The sequence below is a fragment of the Gobius niger genome (assembly GCF_951799975.1).
Source record: "Gobius niger genome assembly, chromosome: 7".
Lineage (NCBI taxonomy): Eukaryota > Metazoa > Chordata > Actinopteri > Gobiiformes > Gobiidae > Gobius > Gobius niger.
The window spans coordinates 11,845,895-11,864,723 of NC_136858.1; the positions used below are offsets into that span (position 1 = coordinate 11,845,895).

The 18,829-nt window shown below is 39.6% G+C and overlaps 2 protein-coding genes across 2 annotated transcripts in view; both read right to left on the reverse strand.

The window, feature by feature from the left end:
* Positions 1-7,086, reverse strand: part of alox5a (arachidonate 5-lipoxygenase a) — a 24,337-nt gene extending 17,251 nt beyond the window's left edge. The window contains exons 1-2 of the mRNA XM_079559919.1: positions 6,926-7,086; positions 1,133-1,331 (exon numbers count right to left, since the gene is read on the reverse strand). Of these exons, the coding sequence (XP_079416045.1) occupies positions 1,133-1,331; positions 6,926-7,075 (349 nt within the window). The 5' untranslated portion in view covers positions 7,076-7,086. The remainder of the gene's footprint in view (positions 1-1,132; positions 1,332-6,925) is intronic.
* A 5,465-nt stretch (positions 7,087-12,551) lies between these two features.
* On the reverse strand, positions 12,552-17,322 carry slc25a16 (solute carrier family 25 member 16). The gene is made up of 10 exons (XM_079560214.1): positions 17,253-17,322; positions 15,745-15,871; positions 15,578-15,670; positions 15,355-15,488; positions 15,214-15,277; positions 14,974-15,095; positions 14,401-14,467; positions 14,155-14,317; positions 13,706-13,774; positions 12,552-12,797 (listed from the first exon to the last, which is right to left on the reverse strand). Exons 2-10 carry the CDS (start codon positions 15,836-15,838, stop codon positions 12,641-12,643), a joined length of 963 nt encoding a protein of 320 aa, XP_079416340.1. The 5' UTR covers positions 15,839-15,871; positions 17,253-17,322; the 3' UTR covers positions 12,552-12,640.
* Positions 17,323-18,829: the final 1,507 nt, after the last annotated feature.

Below are 18,829 nucleotides of genomic sequence, written 5' to 3' on the forward strand. Positions count from 1 at the left end.
GATTGACTAGGTTCGGGAGCAGGACCACTTTGCACACCAACCACTCTTGCTTTCACCTAACCACGCCTCTAATTACTCACGAGCCATTGTATACCAAGCCAAGCCTCGTCATCTCAGTTTGTTTGACACTGTCGACCCCACCCTCCCTCCCTTCATGTCTGTTCAATTCCAGCAATAATTCTACTGCTTAGACCAGTGGTTCTCAACCTTTTGGCGCCGCAACCCCCATTTTAACAGTTAAAGGGTTCGTGACCCCCGCTCGGGTCACACCGTGAGAAATAGAAATAGTAGCCTACATAATTCTTAAAAAACAAAGAAAAAAAACAAATGGCTAAAATGAAATTCATCAAACTACGAACAAATAATGGCACTCTGGTAAAATAGCAAACACATGCTACAATAAAAGATCTGATTATAGGCTAATGAAAATATGGCTATTTTATCTAAATGATCTGGCGACCCCCCAAATTTGTCTCGTGATCCCCTTGGGGGTCCCGACCCCCAGGTTGAGAACCACTGGCTTAGACAGAGCCCCCACCCACAGTCTTGCCCAGTTTCACTCCACACTATAACCTTGAATAAAATCTTAATTGCAATCGTTAAAAACCTAACAAAAAATTGATCCTGAAGCATCATAGAAGCCACCGGGATGGAAAGTAAAGGCGCCAAGCTAACCACCCATACAGGGTCACTGAAAGGTCAAGTTGCATAGTGCACAAAATTATTTTAAGATTTTGCTAAAAATTGCTTCCTTATTTGACACTGACAGGAAGTGACATAGATAGAGAACAGTTTAACAACTGATTGTTGTTTAAATCAGTGGGAAATGAGTCAATCTATGTCAATGAGTTATCTATGTCACTTCCTCTCAACAGCTTAAAAGTTCTAATAACAAATATTCTTCTGCCCAACATTTCTTCATTACAATGCTGCTTCACTAAAATAAGTCATATTTTCAAATGCATTAAAACCTGTTATATACACTTTAACATGCACTGTTTCAACTTAATACAATTATATATCTTTCAAGTAAAAAAAAAAAAAACTAGCATGGTGTTTGCATCTGTGGCCCTTTAAGGTGTACGATCATTAAAAATACGGCGCTCTCATATTTCCCTCATGTGTCTCTGACCTGTCCCGTCCCGGAGCACCACCTCCCTGTCGTCTGTGAGCCAGCGGAAACAGGGGAACTCCACGTAGTCCCCGGCCGGAGTCTTCACCGTGATGTACCTGCAGTACCAGTCGTCCTGCACCCAGTACTTGTTCTTCTCCAGCTTCACCAGAACCAGCTCCCCCAGGTTCTCCCCCACGCGGACGTCGTACGAGTCCACCTGCCGCAAGACACCATCTTAATACTTTTCCCCCATTTTTGAAGGGTGGTGGCTCAATTCTCAGACCGCCGGGTGCACATTTTTCATTTCTCAAGATTTGCAAGCATTTCATCAAACCATCAATTGGCTTCTTTTTCCTTTCTTGGCATGGTTGTTTTGCAACATCTTGTCACTTCCCATTCAAGCTAAACATGTTCACACACTTGTAGTTCAGCAATAAAGCAATAACATTAGTGGACGTCAAGTTTCTGCAACAAAGTATATCTTCAAGAGGACCATTTTAATTGATCTGTAATTTTCAAAATAAATGGCTGTTTTTTTTCATTCATGTGAGTCCAACTACTAAATACAGTTTGCTCTTTATGGTCAATAAAATGGCACAGACTGACAGTTGAAGGAAGGTTATTTTGCAAAAGACAGAACTTCGCACTTCTGTTGTTTTATTTACACACTCACATAAAGATAGCAGGAATGATGCATGTACTGTATGTTTAAAAAAAAATGAAAATGTATCTGATGTAGGGTCATACGTGTCCCAGTTCCTTTGAGTCATGGCTGCAGCAGGACTGATGTGAACAATAATGACTATATCAATATACTATATTCAAAAAATGACCGAAACAATACATTTTTGGGCTCAGCATTTATCGTACATTTAGTTTTTATTTCAGTTTATTTTACTTGATACATTTTCCGAAGTAAATAGGGCTGGGTATTGCCAACAACTTTGCGGTTCATAATACAAGCTAATACCTGTACACAAATCTGGAGATAAAAGTGATTTCCCAAACTATAGATCCTTATCAATCCTGCCAACCTCGTCTAAAGTACTAGAAAGGGTGGTTTATTCACAACTTGTACATTACTTAAAGGGACTACACGGAGTTTAAAAATCTTAAAATGATGTATTCTCCTCCCCCTACATGTTCCAGCCATGTCCTAATGTGTAGAATGAGCTCAGACCTGTCCACCACAACTGCCTCTAAAATCCTGCACTGTCACTCAAAAAATTGTGACATCGGGTCCGAATTGCCGTAGAAGCTGCAGTTACACGTATGACCTGAGGTGGCAGTAGTGAGCATAAAAGAGCCAACTTGCATCTGGTCTCTAAACATAACATACTAGAATTTTCACAATATGGCTTTTGGAAGAATCGCAGCACAATTATGGCCATTTTAGATCTTGTAGAGAACATATATGATGCTTTTGAAAGAAAAGAAGTCGGTGTTGGTGTCTTTCTTGATCTTTCAAAAGCATTCGACACAATTGACTTTCAAATCTTACTTGTGAAACTGTCGCACTAAAGTCAGGGGTGTGGCTCTCCAGTGGTTCAGGGACTAAGTTTATGGAAGACGGCAATATGTGAACTTATATGGTATAGACTCTGGCTCGGAAAATATAGAATTTGGGGTTCCCCAGGGATCTACCCTGGGGCCTCTTTTATTCATTGTTTACATAAACGATTTCGTACATTGTTCCTGTGATGTTCATAAAATACTCTTCGCTGATGACACAAATCTTGAATCATCTTGAAAAACTCTTAAATAACAGATTAGTGGAAATAGATGCCTGGTTTAAATGTAACAAACTATCGCTAAACATATTGTTTGTCGCTCAAGCAGGCGTAAGTACAGTGATTGTGATATTAATTTAAACATAGATGGTAGAGCTATTCAAAGAGTGGATATAATAAAATGTCTTGGAATCCATATAGATCAACTCACAAACTTTAAGGAACATATTAATGAGCTGGTTAAAAATGATCTAAAATTGTAGGTTTGTTCTTTAAAGTGAGACATGTGCTCCCCTTAGATGTGCTCTTGTCACTGACTCTGTTTGAGCTTCATTTTAGTTATTGTAGTATTATATGGAATAATACTTATCTTACATATACTGAGAAACTCCAAAAGAAAGCCATAATAGGGATTTCATGGTCCACACGTAACTCTCATACAAATGCACTCTTCCATAGACATGGCCTACTACAGCTTCCTGGATGTAACTTTTATCACAATGCATGTACAATGTTGTCAATAGGTTAAACATTAGATTGTGTGAACACACTAGACATAAGCTGCTCTTAAAAGGTAAATATAGGAACCTAACAAGTGCTAGGTTTAGTGTATGCTGCAGGGGCCACAATTATTTAATGAGCTAGTAATTCATTTATAACAATCTGCCTCATTATCTATTTTTTAAAAAGAAACTAAAGCAACAACTATTGGAGAGATACAAACCTGAGGGATCTGCGGCTGAGGGTTAAAACCCTTTTCCTTTTGTTATATGGATCAAATTCAAATTGAGGTACAAAGGTACAGTAACAGTAACTTGTTACTTTTGTAATATGTTACACCCCCAACACTGCCTCTGATGTAGCAACAAATGTAATGTGTGAAATTGTGAAAATGAACTAGACTAAAACTAAACTAAACTTTAAAATCATATATCAACTTTTTTCGGGACAAAAAGTTGCTTAATGCACCTTTAGAAAAAAAGGTTCTTATTGGTGCACAAAATGGAGGCTTTTGAATAAGCTCAGCGTGTAAGTTAGGCCTTTTATTGCAGTAGTTAGAGTGCACGTTGTGATACGTCTGAATGGTTAGACATCACATATTTGTGTATCACGATACAGGTGCCTCAATACGATACGTGCATCGTCACGTAATCCGCAACGATATTTTGCCAATACAATATATTGAGCACAGGACTTTCCCCACATCTGCCTACTTCAATACCAGCCTCTGACACACGATTGACAGTTCTCCAGTTCTTCTTTGTCAGTCACTTTCTATGTCCAGATGAATCATTTTTTATGTTCATGCTTTAGACTCTCTCTGGGACTCGCTCCTCTTCTTGTAAGGCCCAATAAGATTCCCTGAAGTCTGGTTAACCCCAATGTATAGCAGAGGGTGCTTTGCCCTGGCTACTGTGGCCCCTGTCCTACACCAGCCATGACATCTAAAAGGCCATGGTTACCCAGGTGTCAAATTTGCAGGGGGCACTTCACAGCAGCGGGGCTTGAAAACATTTGCGCATCATCGCATTGAGCTCAAACACAGTATGATCACTGCCCAGCCGCTGCTGCTGGAGCTACTGCCGCAAATGTAAATGCTCAGAATGGAAAAGGTGTGACATATTGGTGGGACTGTCCCTGCCAGGCCAAGGTTGGTGGGGACATGACCACACAAGACCTTAAGGAAGTTACGCTATGCTACCCAGGGAGCTGACCCCCTGGTGAATCGTCTACACTAGAGGTCTCCAACAGGCGGCCTGCGGGCCACTTCCGGTCCGTGAGATGATTCAATCCGGCATGCGACTTATTTTCATTTAATTCAATTTAAATTTATCATTGGAAAACCCCATGAGATGACACATTTCGTTTGCAAGGGGGACCAAAACATCAAGCAAATACATGAAACAATATATAACACATAATTTCACAAACAAAACAATACAACAACATAATAGACATAATATAGAGAAACAAAAGTCATCTAAAAATAGAACTGCAAGCAGTGTTGGGGAGTAACTAAATACATGTATTTAGAATACATATTTAAGTAACTAAAGTTACATTTTCATTTCAGAGTTTTTAGAATAGCCACTTTCCAAATATCAAGGAAATACATCTCTCATTTAATGTTAGCTCCATATTGCACAACATTATACGCCATTTGATAGTATTCTAAAAGTATTCAAAGTATTCAAAATACGGTACTCTCAAGACAAAGTAATGGAATACATTACTAAGTACATTTTTTGGCAAGTATTCAGTGTGCAGTAACTAAATGCAATTACAAAGTATTCTCCCCAACACTAACTTATAGAGCGCAAATTCCCGAGTATGTAAAAAAAATAAAAAAAATCCTGTGTGGAGATAGAAATGTTTAAAGAAATAACCAGAAAGCTCACTCCAGTCAGCGGGCAGCTTAAATTAAAAAAAGGAAATATTTCCTTTTTATATGTGTCCAGCAGAGGGAACTGACATAATAGGAGATCAGGATAAAAACAACACGTTAAAGCCACTGGTAAATGGATTGACTGACCAGATGCACCAAGAGGCGGAAGCCGTCACCACACTCTTTCAAATGTTAAAGAAAGTTCAATGGTTAACACATTCTTTAATGTTTAAAGAATCATTAATGGTTCTTTAATGATTAATACTTCAGTCATTGATGACTGATACAGTAATCACGGCGATAACTGTTTCAGTCACAGTGACTGTATCTGTTTTCTTCTGCTCTTTTTCGTCTGTTTTAAATCATTTGGAAAATATAAAATCCCTAAAACCGGCGAAACAAACAGCATTGGAAGTGTTCTTCATGAAAAGGGATGTTTTTGAAAAGGTTCTTGCGATGTATCCAGCATTTCTCTAATTGGCTGATCGCGTCTGTCAATCATGCCCACAGGGAAGTCGCTCAGATCACTCTCTCCTAGACATGTCTTTGTAACCTCTTTGAAAAAGCATGTAGTTTGGCAGGCCTGGCAAGTAAATGGGCAGTCTGCCTCAGGGCGGCTGTGGCTACAATAGTATCTACCACCACCAAGTGTGGAGTGAATAAATAATGACTATAGTGACTTTTAGCAGACACTTGTGACACAGGCTTGTAAAGCTATACAAGTGTAACCCGTTTGTATGAGGCAACAGTCCTGTCAGGCTCATTATTATTTATTTACTGAAAAAAGTTTCCTCAATAGTATTTTACCAATAGAAACATATTTTACTGGCACTTTTGTTTATGTTTTAATACACTCCTAATATATTTTGCCCCCAGATAAATTTACTTACTTACTGGCCTACGCATTACAGCCAATATTGATAAAGAGGAATTAAGCTTGTCTCTCAGCACCACCTAACCAAACTGTTTTCCACACCTCTGGATATGTATCCATTGAGTTTTGTACTTTTTATCTTTACCATAGTGATTATGAACCAATGCTTAAACAAAGTAGGCTCTTAAAGATTACTCATATTGGTGTATATGGTGCCTATAAGTTACCTACCCTTACCAAAAAGAAGTACATTCAAGTATACTTCAAGTATACTATAATTTAAGATAGTTTACTACCAGTTTACTTGTAGTGTACTTATCAGAAGTATACTTCACAAAGTAAAGTTGAAGTATACTAATAATAATACTAATAGCACACTTATATATATACTTATACACTAAAGTTTACTTACATTTAGACTATACTTGTACTTGGCTGTACTTCAAAGTGTATTTTTATAAACTAAAAATGAGACTAAAAGTGTACTGCTAGTAAACTAAGAGTATAAAATGTTACTTGAAGTATACAAAGTGTTCAAGAGGTAGACTAAAAGTAAACTTAAAAAACTACTTAAAAGTATACTTATGAGCACTTTGAAGTATACTACAAGTGGGCCAATTTAGTCCCAAGGAGTATACTTGTAGGTATACTATAAGTACACTTACAAAATATACTAAAGTATACTTAACATTATGTACTTGAAGTATACTTCTTTTTGGTAGCTAAGGGTATCATAGATGTGCACCACTACATGATTTTACTGACGTGTGCTCTTAAACAAAGTGACATTGAGTGTCTGAGAGCCACAGCTCGGGACTCACCGCGCCCCTCTCAAAGTCATTGTAGAGCGGCTTATCCAGAAGCGTTCTCTCGCTGCACCGCTCCGTGCCCACCAGGGTGACGTAGATGTAGTCATCCGTCCCAGCGAACCACTGGCTCCCCGTGGCTACTGTCACCGTGTACACCGGCATCCCAAATCCTCCTCAAAAACAAGTGTACAAGACAAACAAACAAAGCCTGCAGCACAGAGACACTTGCTTCACTTGTATTGCTCAAAGACTGACTTCTCTTTCTGGGATGTAGTTTATCAAGGTAGGACGGTCCACTCCCCTCCCCTTGTAAATGAGTCGGCCGAATGAGGCCACTTTTTGTGCAGATGCTGGCCAAGATTAGACACAGTGAAAACAACGCGATACCGAAATACGATACGATGTTCACGTTTTGACGGTGCAGAAAGAAAGAAAAAAAGCGTTCACAAATAACAAAGCACAGAGAAATGGTGAGAAAAGATCAAAACAGGGACCGGAGGGGACACGGTTACACACAACATATTTACAATGCAAATGGAGCGGCCGATAGTGTAGGCTATTCTGTGAAATATATGCAAACTAAGAGTCTAAGGAGGCATGTTGCAGAGAGTGATGAGGAAATACAAACTTCCTTGATTCTAAACTCAGTATATTGGTTTAAGGGCCGGCGCTGTAGTTTGATAAATGAATTAGATTTGACCTGGCCCTCTCCACCTGAAAATACTGGCGACTCAAATTGTATTTTGGTAAATGAATATAACATGTAATGCATACAGTGGGAGGAAAAAGTGAGTACACCGTTTGGAATTTCTTACATTTCTGCCTAAATTGGTCATAAAATGTGGTCTGATCTTTATTAAAACCATAAGAATGAGTAAACAGTGTCTGCTTTGACTAATGCCACCCAAGCAATCATCATATTTTTATTGGCCATAACATTCAGAGGACAGGGAGGAAAAAGTGAGTACACCCTTAGATTCAATAACTGGCTGACGCTCCTTTGGCAGAAACAACTTCATCCAGACGTTTCCTGTAGTTGCAGATTAGACGTGCACAACGATCAGGATGAATGGATGATGAAAAGGATGTCTGGTGTGAATAATTTTCTTGAGGTCATGCCACAGCATCTCAATGGGGTTGAAGTCAGGACTTTGACTGGGTCATTCCAGAATGTGTATTTTATTCTTCTGAAAACATTCAAAGTGGAATTGCTTTTGTGCTTTGGGTCATTGTCTTGTTGCAGCTCCGTCCTCTGTTGAGCTTCAGCTGTTGGACAAATGGCCTCAAGATTTTCTGCAAAATATCTTGAAAACTTTTTTCCATTGGTGATAGCACGTTGTCCAGGCCCTGAGGCTGTGTTATTTCTTAACGCACACTAACTGAGGTGTGGCTTAACGTGGCAAAGGCAGCTTCAAGCCTGGTTACACCTCAGTGATTGGACTTCAGGTTGGTTCGCACCTGACTCTAAAGCTGCTTTTCCACATGCAGTCCGCCAAATGGCTCTTTCACCCGCTTTGTCGAGCTTTTCCATAACAAAGGCCAGGGCCAAACCGGTCTGACCAGGTATAGGTTTTGGGACCGACCTCTGGTTGTGGCCAAAGCGCCAAACCGTGTCTGATGTGAAGTGAACAGACTGCTGGCAACGAGAGAGTGGACAGCCCTCACTATTGACACACAGGTCATAGGATTTAATATTTTACAACTTCATACGGCTGTTCTAAAAGGGGATTTTGCCGATATTAGCATTTAGCCACTGTTTGCGCAGCTTTAGCTGATGTTAGCATAACATTTGCATGTAGCTTACCTTCATAGTTGTATTTAGCGGTTTCTTTTCTGTTTTAATACAGCTTGGCTCCTCTGAATGATTCCATAACTCCCACCAGCAGCATTTGTCCACATTTGTTCTCAATGCGGCTTATGACACTTTTAATGACGATCTGTACAGCGTGCTCCTCCGTGGGGGCACAGCCCAGCAAATGTGTGTGTGGTGGAAACAGAAGTGTGTGTGGGGTAGTCGATACGTGCACGTAGATCGTGGCGTGCGCGGCCGGGTCGCGCTATGGGGAATGACGGCTAAAATGTCTGTATAAATTTATCTAATTAGCTCTTGGAGCATCCTCAGCCAGGAGGTTCACTTACTTATTCCACGCTGTCCTGTGAATGTTCACATGTTACAGCAAATAAAAATCTGATAACATAATTGGGCGGAAGGTAGTGCAGTGGTTGCACTCAAGGGGCCTTTCTGTGTGGAGTTTGTATCTTCTTCCCGTGTCTGCGTAGGTTTCCTCCGGCTACTCCAGTTCCCCTACCACTAAAAACATGTACAATAGGCCTGAATGAATGTAGTGAGTGAGTGGTGGTGGTCGGAGGGGCCGATGGCGAAGACTGGTACCCTCGCTTCCGTCAGTCTACCCCAGGGCAGCTGTGGCTACAATAGCAGCTTACCACTACATCTCTCTCGTCTGTTGACCTCTTTTAATGCGTTATATTCTTTATATATTTTCCGTCTCAGCAGAGGAAAAAGAAGGAACATATTTGGCCAGGTGCCAAATATGCCTGGTGCGAGGACAGTGCTGCTCCAAACGTGACGTGGGTCACGTGTCACCTGCTATGTGCCGGCGCCCCTGGTAAGAGAGCATCGCTTATTAAACAAAGGGGTCGACTGAGGTGTGATTTATTACAAGCAGCACACAGCACTGCTCTCCTATAGCAGCCTCACATTCTTTTCCTCATCTACATCATCCTGCCTCGTGTATACAGGCGTTGATAAGCTCTCACAGGTCAAACTAAAAACTTTAGTTAAACACCGTCCGTGTCCTAAGAGAAAGAGAGTAGCTACATATGTTCTCGCTGTGGTGCCAGTCTGCACTCAGCTGTGTTGTGTTAACACGACCCAAACAAAAGCACATGTTCACCATCACCTACCAAACATAGCCATTGGCCAGGGGAGTCTATCCTGCCCACTTACAGCCCAAATGTGCTTGGTCTGGCTCTGCAAGATCTCATAGTGCGCTCCTATACTCAGCACAAGTTCTTGTCTGCATTTAGAAACAAGATCGTGCCCTTTGTGTTACATCAATGATATGTTGAGTTATAATGAGTATCTTTGTTGCATTCCTTTGCCTTTTCATCATTTTCTACATAGCAAATGCACAGGTGTGAAACTCAGATTACATCCAGATCAGATAATGCTAATCAGATTATGATCTAAATTTGTTGCCAGCATGTAAACATCGTGAGTGATTATACTTTGCAAGGTGAGAAGAAAGGGTCGAAACTTGTTTTTACTTTTGTTTGCAATGATAAAACACCAAAGGTAACGTGTTTGACAGTGAAAGAATGATGCGTAATGCGCAACCTTTAAACTTGCAGTATGATCAAACTTGATATCTAAAGTGAAAGATGATTTGCTCTGCTATTGCTCACATCCTGATGTCAAAGGTTGGGGATGTTGCACCAACTCTTCAATTTCGACATTACAGACATTTAGGGAAACACTTTAAACAATGTTCAAATCTTTAATGTACATAGACAAGTACATACAAAAATGACAAAGGCCATTCCTCTTTTTGTTCAGTCAAATATCACTAACAATAAAGAAAATACACCTACACTGAGCAATAACTCATTTCCCAGTGCTCAACTATTGCAGTACCAGCAGTTTGGACCCCTTAATAACATCAAACTGGTTAGACGCACAACAGACATTGGTACGTGATTGTTTTACGGATTTCTTATGGTTTATGCCTATATGATACATTCAAATAATTGTACACACCACCAGGTACATCCGAATATTCCGTTACTGGTTTTCTGAAGACAATTGCATTATCTTTGTTAGGTGTCAACTAATCAACAGAGATGGGCATGAACCTTTCTGAAGATGTTTGGTATGTGTACATGCGCTATTTGAAATCGGAGAGTGGAGATTTTGATGCCACCACTTAAAGATGAATTATGCCACTTTTTATGCGAAAAAAAAAAGTTGATATTTGTGCGTATTTAACCCACGGCTGTATGAGTGGTCAACATGACGCCTTTACTTTCCATCACAGTGGTTTCCCGGACGCTCCAGGATCAATTGGTTCCAGAAAAAACCTCCAAAACGACTCATCCTGGAGCGTCCTTGAGACCACTGTGATGGAAAGTAAAGGTGCCATGTTGACCACTCATACAGCCGTGGGTCACTACAAGGTTAAATACGCACAAATATCGACTTTTTTTTTCCGCATTAAAAGTTGCATAATGCAGCTTTAAAAACGGCCTTTTATCCCGTTTGACAAAGTTAAAGTTTGTTTTCGCTTGTTAAACACTAGTTTGTTGCAGTGTTAATTTTGACTTTGTTTTAGCCACAGTCTTTTGGCAAAAATTTAATTTAATTTTAGTCGACTAAATTTAAGATGAATTTAGTCAACTTTGCATTTATAATATTTATTATAATGCTATTTAATCAAGATCCACTTCTTGTTTTGTCTCCCTCATGAACGAAGCTCAGAGCCTTTCCTTTGGCAGTGGATTGAAATTATGAGGCTTTTACAAACTTTGACTACAAATTTTGATGATTTTCTTTTCATTTTTATTTAGACATATTTTAGTTGACAAAAATATCTGGACATTTTAGTTGAAGTAGTCTAGCTTAGTTTATTTGAGCAGTTCACTTTTTTTCTCTCTCTCTTTCTCCAAAATTTCACAATCATCCAGTTTCTGGAAGCTTATTCATGTCAATTACATTTGCATTTCATGATGTTACATACAAATACAGTGTATTTTAGTTATAGTTTTAGTCTCATTTAGTTTCAGTCGACTAAAGACCAAATTAGCACAGGTTTGTTGATCCTATAAAAGATCACGCAGCAGGTGAATAGGGGAAAATAAATTATATAAAAAATATCCCTTTGAAACGTTGTAGATTACTGATATAAATACATGACGATGAGAATGTAGCAGCTGCTTAAGTGGAGATGTTGCAATAGTGTAAAAAAAAAAACACTCTTCACTTTGCAATCTTACATACTCCCACATTAATTTAAACTGAAACCCATTTTCTTGTATCTTATCTTTTGTATAATTTGTGTTGTCTGATTTTAGATGTCAGGATTTTTGCATTTTTGTTTTGTGTAACATAAATAGTTACTCGAGTAATATTTTCACTTACTTAGGTCAATAAGCCCACCTCTGACAAATGAATATGGCAAAAAGAGAGAAAAAACACGCAGAAAAGGCAAATAGAAAACTGAGCATTGGCATCTGACATTATAAGGAGGTAACGCAACGCAAAGAGAACGGCTTGAATTTGAAAATGTTCAATCACAACGGAAATTTGTATAGATATGAAATTGTGACATGTCGACACCCTTGGATCAGTGCAAGTCAGTGCTATTCTGCCCTCTAGTGAGAGACTCTGGTAAAGCAATAAATAAAACTAATTAAGCCGACTTTTCCTATATGCAAACCTTTCCTTTGTCATTGTCTAAATAGAAATCCATAATAGCTGATGATTATAAAGGCTGAATGATTAGGCGAAACGTGAAAGTGCAAATGTTTGTGTGTGAATTCAGTAGTTCTCAAATCATTATTTACCGTCATCAGCCGGCATTAGCACAAAGCCCTGCCTCTCCACCAGAGAGGGAGGGCGTAGGATAAGCTTGAACTACCTGGCACCTGGTTGCCTGGGGTAACGTTAAGACATGATTCAGCTCTGCCGCCATCGGGGTCTATCGGTTAAGTCTAGTTGAGGTATAGGACCTGCTTCATGAACTCATACACGGTGAAAGCCACGGCCTGGGACGGCACACAGCGGATGTAGTTCAGAGAAAGGCCTCGGTACAAGCCTTTTTTGATTCCGTATGTCGTGTACACGTACTTCAGGGTCTTGATTAGGCTTCTGCAAAAGAAAAGAAAAAAAAAGACATGTAATACAGCTTTATTCGGTTTCAATCTACTTGTGGAGACCTTGGCTATGGTATTTTGTAGTATAACTTAATATGTGCGTCTGGAAAATACCCAAAGGACACACAATGTTATAAAATTTAGTTATGTAAAAAGCCAGAAGAGGGTGCAAATCTGCCCAAAAGGGAAGCAGTTCCAACTTAAAACTGATTCAGGACAAGGTTGATGAATGTGACGTATATCGGGGTGTGGAGGAAGGCTGACAGATAAAACAAGCATGGATGAAATAATATATCATGTATGTTTTTGGTGAGGAAATTTTGTCCAAGAAAAAAATGTCATGTGTTACATTCGAATGGTGTCAGCTATAGCTAGCTATGTAGCTATAGTCAATATGCAGATGTTTTGACCTAGTTTATAATAATCTCTGTTATTACTGGGTTTACTCACATAAAACAAAAACAGGCTATGTTTAACCCTTTTGTCTTTCAACACAAAATAACTTTGAGGAAATACATCTTCCAAAAACATCAACAAGTATCGGCGTATTAATGATAGCACCAACTATTAGCAGGCTAGTTGTTGTTAGCAGTTACGCTTCAGGATGTTTGGAATACCTTCAAAAGTAAAATAATATGCGACAAAATCTTCAAGGACCATAAAAAAAAACTGTCTTTTAGGGTCACCAACAATGTCTGCATGTAAGTTTGGCAAATACTACAGCGGGATGTGTCGGATCTCTTTAAAAATATACTAAATAACTAATTCTTCTAATTTTCGATTTTTGGTCATTCTTACAAATTAAAACCACATAAGACCTTTTGGAAATGTATGTTAAGTTCTGGTTTCATGAGTATTCTGGTGAGCGTGTCTTTTTCCTTTTCGGCAGAGGCTGATACTTACACACACTTATCAGAATCTGGAAGCACTGCTCCTAACTGCATTCTTCTTCTGGTCACATCCAGCGGGTATCTGTCGAAACGTTGTTGATTGAATATAAAATAGCACAATAATATGTCACATTAACCTGTCATAAATCAAGAAGGGTCAATAGCAGGCGCTGGCCAAGACTCACAGATTTAGACCTCACAGCTTGGGCTCATTCTTTACATGGGAATGGGCCATAAAAACTGCTGGCTGACTGCCAGCATCACTTTAATGGGAGCTCTATGCTAAGACGCCAATCTTTGGGATCTATTTGTTCCAAAGAGCTGTTCAAATGTTTGGGCTTTTTTGGGCTGAGTTCATTAAAGTTGCAGTTGTGTAAAATTGCATAACAAAACAAAAAGACAAAGAAATCATATCCACTTGAACTGAGCTGTTTTAAGCTACAATTCGGTCGCATTACTTACGATATAGTCTGTGCGATCGCCCCGGCCACGCCTCCACACATCATGTTCACGTGAGCCTTCAGGACAATCACATCAGGGTTGTCTAAAGAGGGGGTTCCCAGATCGTCCGGGAAGTGTTTCAGTCCGAGGCCTTTCAGGGTCCCGAACGTAAAGAAGGAAAAGCCTATGGATAGGAAATGTAGGATCGCATTTCACACGGCGTTAATAAATCTACGTTATGTGTTCACAAAACCACAAAAAACCAACCTGAATAAGGGGCCATTCCAATAAGAGTGGGAGTTAGTCCTCTGTAGAAACCTAATACGCCTCCCTCCTTCAAAAGGAAAATAGTAACATGCAAGTTGATTACATCGCAACACAGTGTTGAAGATGTCATTCAAAATATATATAGGGTTTGATGGTTTTCGGTTTTCTCAATGGCACATGCAAACTACAAAGTGATGGTTCTACAATGGGGATGGAGATGACAGTACTGCTTGTTGGTAGTTACTATGTGTCACTGTGTAGTAAAGGATGTACTCATTAAGCAAATTAGCAAAACAGTAGAGTGAGTAGAGGTGGGTAGCATATCAGACTTTCAACACTAATAATAAAAGTTTAACCAACTGCCTTTGAGCTATAGTTTCCTCATTTCATCTTCCCCTTTCAATTATTCATGATACTTTTCTAATAACTCTTTTTAAACAGCAGGATGTTTGGACGTAATTTGCCTTCTTCATTGAGCCTATTCCGCAGAACTATACTGCAAACGGAGACGCACATTGCTTTCAGTGTAGTTCGAATCCAGTGAATTGCCCCGCCCTCAAGAGTGTCGTTTACCTTAAGATAGATGGTTTGAAAGGCATTTATAATCCCAGTGTAGCGATGCTCCCCTTTCACCTGGAAGGCCAGTCTGGCACGGACCACGTCCAGAGGGTAGGTGCATATAACTGCAGTCATACCTAAATACATAACCATATTAATTTATTCATAGAATTTGTAACGTGATACTTTTAGTTTCTGCTTGGCACAAAGTACAGACAGTAACAATGCAACCGTATCAGGTCAAAGATCACACACCTGCCATAGACCCCGCCATGAGCCAGTGAATGTTGCCGGATTTTCCCATTCGCTTACTTAGCATCTGCATGAGGAAAGTAAACATCTTTATCTTATTGTATACATTTTCCTTTTCATTACTTTAAACCGAAAATACAGTACCTTTTTATAAGTGTCAAGGGCCATGAACTGAATAGCCCCATAAGGAAATATTCGCACCATCATGGCACCATTGCCTTTGTATAAGCCTAAAAATCCCTCTTTCTTTGGTACGGCCTTCAGAGTGGCAAACACGCCTACAGGAATGCATAAAATGATTCAGTATTGTATGAAAAATACCAAAACACGTGTTAACTATTAGCATGGCAGGCTACTTTAGGTTTACCAAGGTGTTTGTAGTGAGGGTTCTGGGCTTGGAGCAGAATCTTCACTCTGTCTAACGGGGCAATAGTCGTTTTGGCACAACATCCTGCCACTCCTAAAAGTGAAAGTTGAATAGGTATTTGGTTCATCAGAGCATGTGTCAGAAATGCAGTTTAGTGTGTAGTGTACCTCCAGCAACAAAGGAGCGCACAAAGTGGAAGTCTCTCTTGGCAGGAGGGCTGGCTATGGCAGGCGCAGGGGAGACCGAAGCCTCTGATGCCATCCTGTGAGCTCAAGACTTGTCCATGGCTGAAAACTGACACATGTGCATTAGATCAGAGCAATTATAGAAACATCAATATTTTCAAATCTAATCTTGTGGACAATTGCAATAATACAAACTTTGTGAGTGGCTGAATGCAGAAGCTCGAATTGCAATTGATTGATGATGAGGTGGTGGCGGTGCTCCTGCTCCTCGATGCTTTTAACATTCAGACAGCGTCATGTGCAGATCATTTCAGGGCTCAGATTGCCTTCACTACACATTGTGCCATGCTAAGTCATTGTTATTAGCCTCCAGTGCTTCGCTCTGAGCAGGGGCGGATCTAGAAGAGGTAGTAGAGGTCTTGCCACCCCAGCTGCCGCCTCATTGATGTCATGTAATGTCTCACATCTGCTCTAAAAGCTACTGGGGTGCTTAATAATAATAATAATAATAATAATAATAATAATAATAACAATAAATTGTATTTGTATAGTGCTTTTCAAGACACTCAAAGACGCTTCACAGAAATACAGCAATAAAGTCACACATAAAAATAGCACATAAAAACTAGAGGGCAAGTACTGGACATTAAAAGCCTTTTTAAACAGGCGGGTTTTGAGTTCTATCTTGAAGGCTCACTCTCAGTTAGTACTTTGTTGACAGGACAAAGAATTATAACAACTTTATAGCTAATTAAGGAGCCAATGCCAACTCCTGTGGCTCCCAAGATGATGATAATATAAACATTTTATCTGATTTAGAAACCTCCCACTTATATTATGGACAATGCTATTATTTGTATCTAATTTTGGGAGGCTCAGTTGCATCTAAAGGGAAAAATTGTCTTGCGATCAAGTAAACCCGCTCTTAACATTCAACATTGTAAAATGTGTTGCCACCCCTGTGATTTTTTTTCTTGATCCGCCCCTGGCTCTGAGCAAGCTTGACAAAAACAGCAATGCAGTGCTACATTCTTGGTGTAATCAACAAATATACAGTATGTAATCAGTTCATGCAGAGGTGTATTATAAAAATAAGTCCTTTACGACAGATTTCTGCTCCATTTTGATCAGTTTTAATTCATGGCAAGGCATTCCATTCTTCAATAGCTCTATACACAAATGTGCTTTCAATTAGTCTACTTGCTTTTGGAATTAAAAGCAGTGCTTTAGTCTGATGATGCCTATCTAGTGACACAACTGTGCTATCTCTGTCGTTATGACTTTTCCCCCTTTCGTTTGATCAGGATAAATCACAAAAGCAGGTAAACACCCAAACAGACCAAAAGTTCATCCAAGATTACACGACTGCTGTACTGTAAGTCAGTAACAGCTGAATGAACAGTATGTTACAAGAAAAACTGAATATTACGCATTTGTGATAAAGTCAAGCCTACGCTATCACAGGCCTACCGTACAAAGAGAATACTTACGATCAAGTGCAATTCTGATTGTGTGATTGATCTGCCTCTCGTTTCTCAGTGTAGTAGTAGTTCAGGTGTCGCTCGCTTCAGCACTATCTCGTCTTCTCTCCGTCCCTGTCGCTGCAGACAAGCGCTGTGAATGGACCCGGCGACGTGTCCTCCAATGGTTCAGCTAATTCCACAGCAGGCCGTGGTAAAATGTGAGTGATAAGGAAATCCGAGGCACTTTTTACGATGCATTACCACATTCGTGCCCTTCGTCCAGCGACAGACAGCTGCAGGTTTACCGTCGCGTGGAGATGACGACACGTGACGTACGAACATGTGAAACGGACAACTTTGTTTTTAACTATTTAGATCATTTTTCAGAGTAACATGGGTATTCTAGTCAATTTGAAGGAAAAATAAGATTACACATAAAGCTAAAACTAAGTAGTAGTAGTGTCCTAATATATTATCTTTGACTGCGTCATTATCAGGGCATGACAGAAACACTTGCTAGGCAATATACTTGTATTATGTTTGGCTAGTAGGCTAACCATTTACATTAGCCTCAGTGATGGAAAGATGGAAATTAAACATGGTACACCTATGCTACTCCTAGCTACACCATGATTTTGCTCAAATAACACATATTTTTATACATATAACCTTTATGTCTTAGCTAGTAAATGTGGCTGGTTAGTTTTGAAAAATACTTACAAATATTTAAATTTATATAAACAAATATGTTCCAAGAACATTGATAGCCTATATATTTGTTTTAACTGTATTACATTTAATTTTAGATGTATTTATTTTTTGACCCATTCTTCAACCACTGCTTCAAAGCAAACTCTCGTCCTGTGGGGGCAATGGGTGAGCACAGCACCCAGGGACTCATCCCCAGATTCTGAGCCAGGATCTAACCTAGCTGGAGATTTTAGCCCATTGTCCATGTTTTGGATTGATATGGGAAACCAGAGCACCCAGAGGAAAACCACCCATGCAAGGGAAGAACATGCAAATCCTACACAGAAAGCCCCATGGGTCCCAGGAATCGAACTCGAGACCTTCTTGCCGTGAGGTGAGCGCACTAACCACTGCACCTTTAATTCATTGTGGATACAACTAGCTAGATTTAAGAGAAGTAAGCATTAGCTGGATAATCTTATACAATATAATTACAGTATATAGTTAATAGCTATGCTAATGCAAAAAACAGCCAATATTATTATTTTATTATCTTTTTACTTATTATGCATTAAATGTATAAAAGTATAAATGTTTTTCTTCCTTCTTTATATCTTCTATTTATTAATTTAAGATTTCATGATTGAATGAGCACACTTTGCCCATAGATAATATTTGGTAAAAGCAGCTCCATTAGTAAACAGAGGTGTGTACGTGCAAGTTGTGACTTGGTCTCAGGTTTGAGTCACTAATGTGATGACTTGAGACTGGCTTGAACACCAGTGATTTCGGGACTTGACTCGGACTGGGGCTCTGTGAGCTGTTGATGCTGCGTCTTAAAGGTGCTGCAGAGACATCTTATCTGCTGTGCAGGTTCTGCACAAGCCAATTATATGTTGATGGGGGGGAAATGA

Bases quoted from the DNA above. Each gene is read 5' to 3' on its own strand.
- slc25a16 (XM_079560214.1), bottom strand. From the start codon at position 15,838: ATGGCATCAGAGGCTTCGGTCTCCCCTGCGCCTGCCATAGCCAGCCCT. The intron at 15,489-15,577 runs GTAAACCTAAAG...GCATTCCTGTAG, and splicing joins CCCTCACTACAAACACCTTG to GCGTGTTTGCCACTCTGAAG. The intron at 13,775-14,154 runs GTAAGTAATGCG...ACGTTTCGACAG, and splicing joins GCGATCGCACAGACTATATC to ATACCCGCTGGATGTGACCA.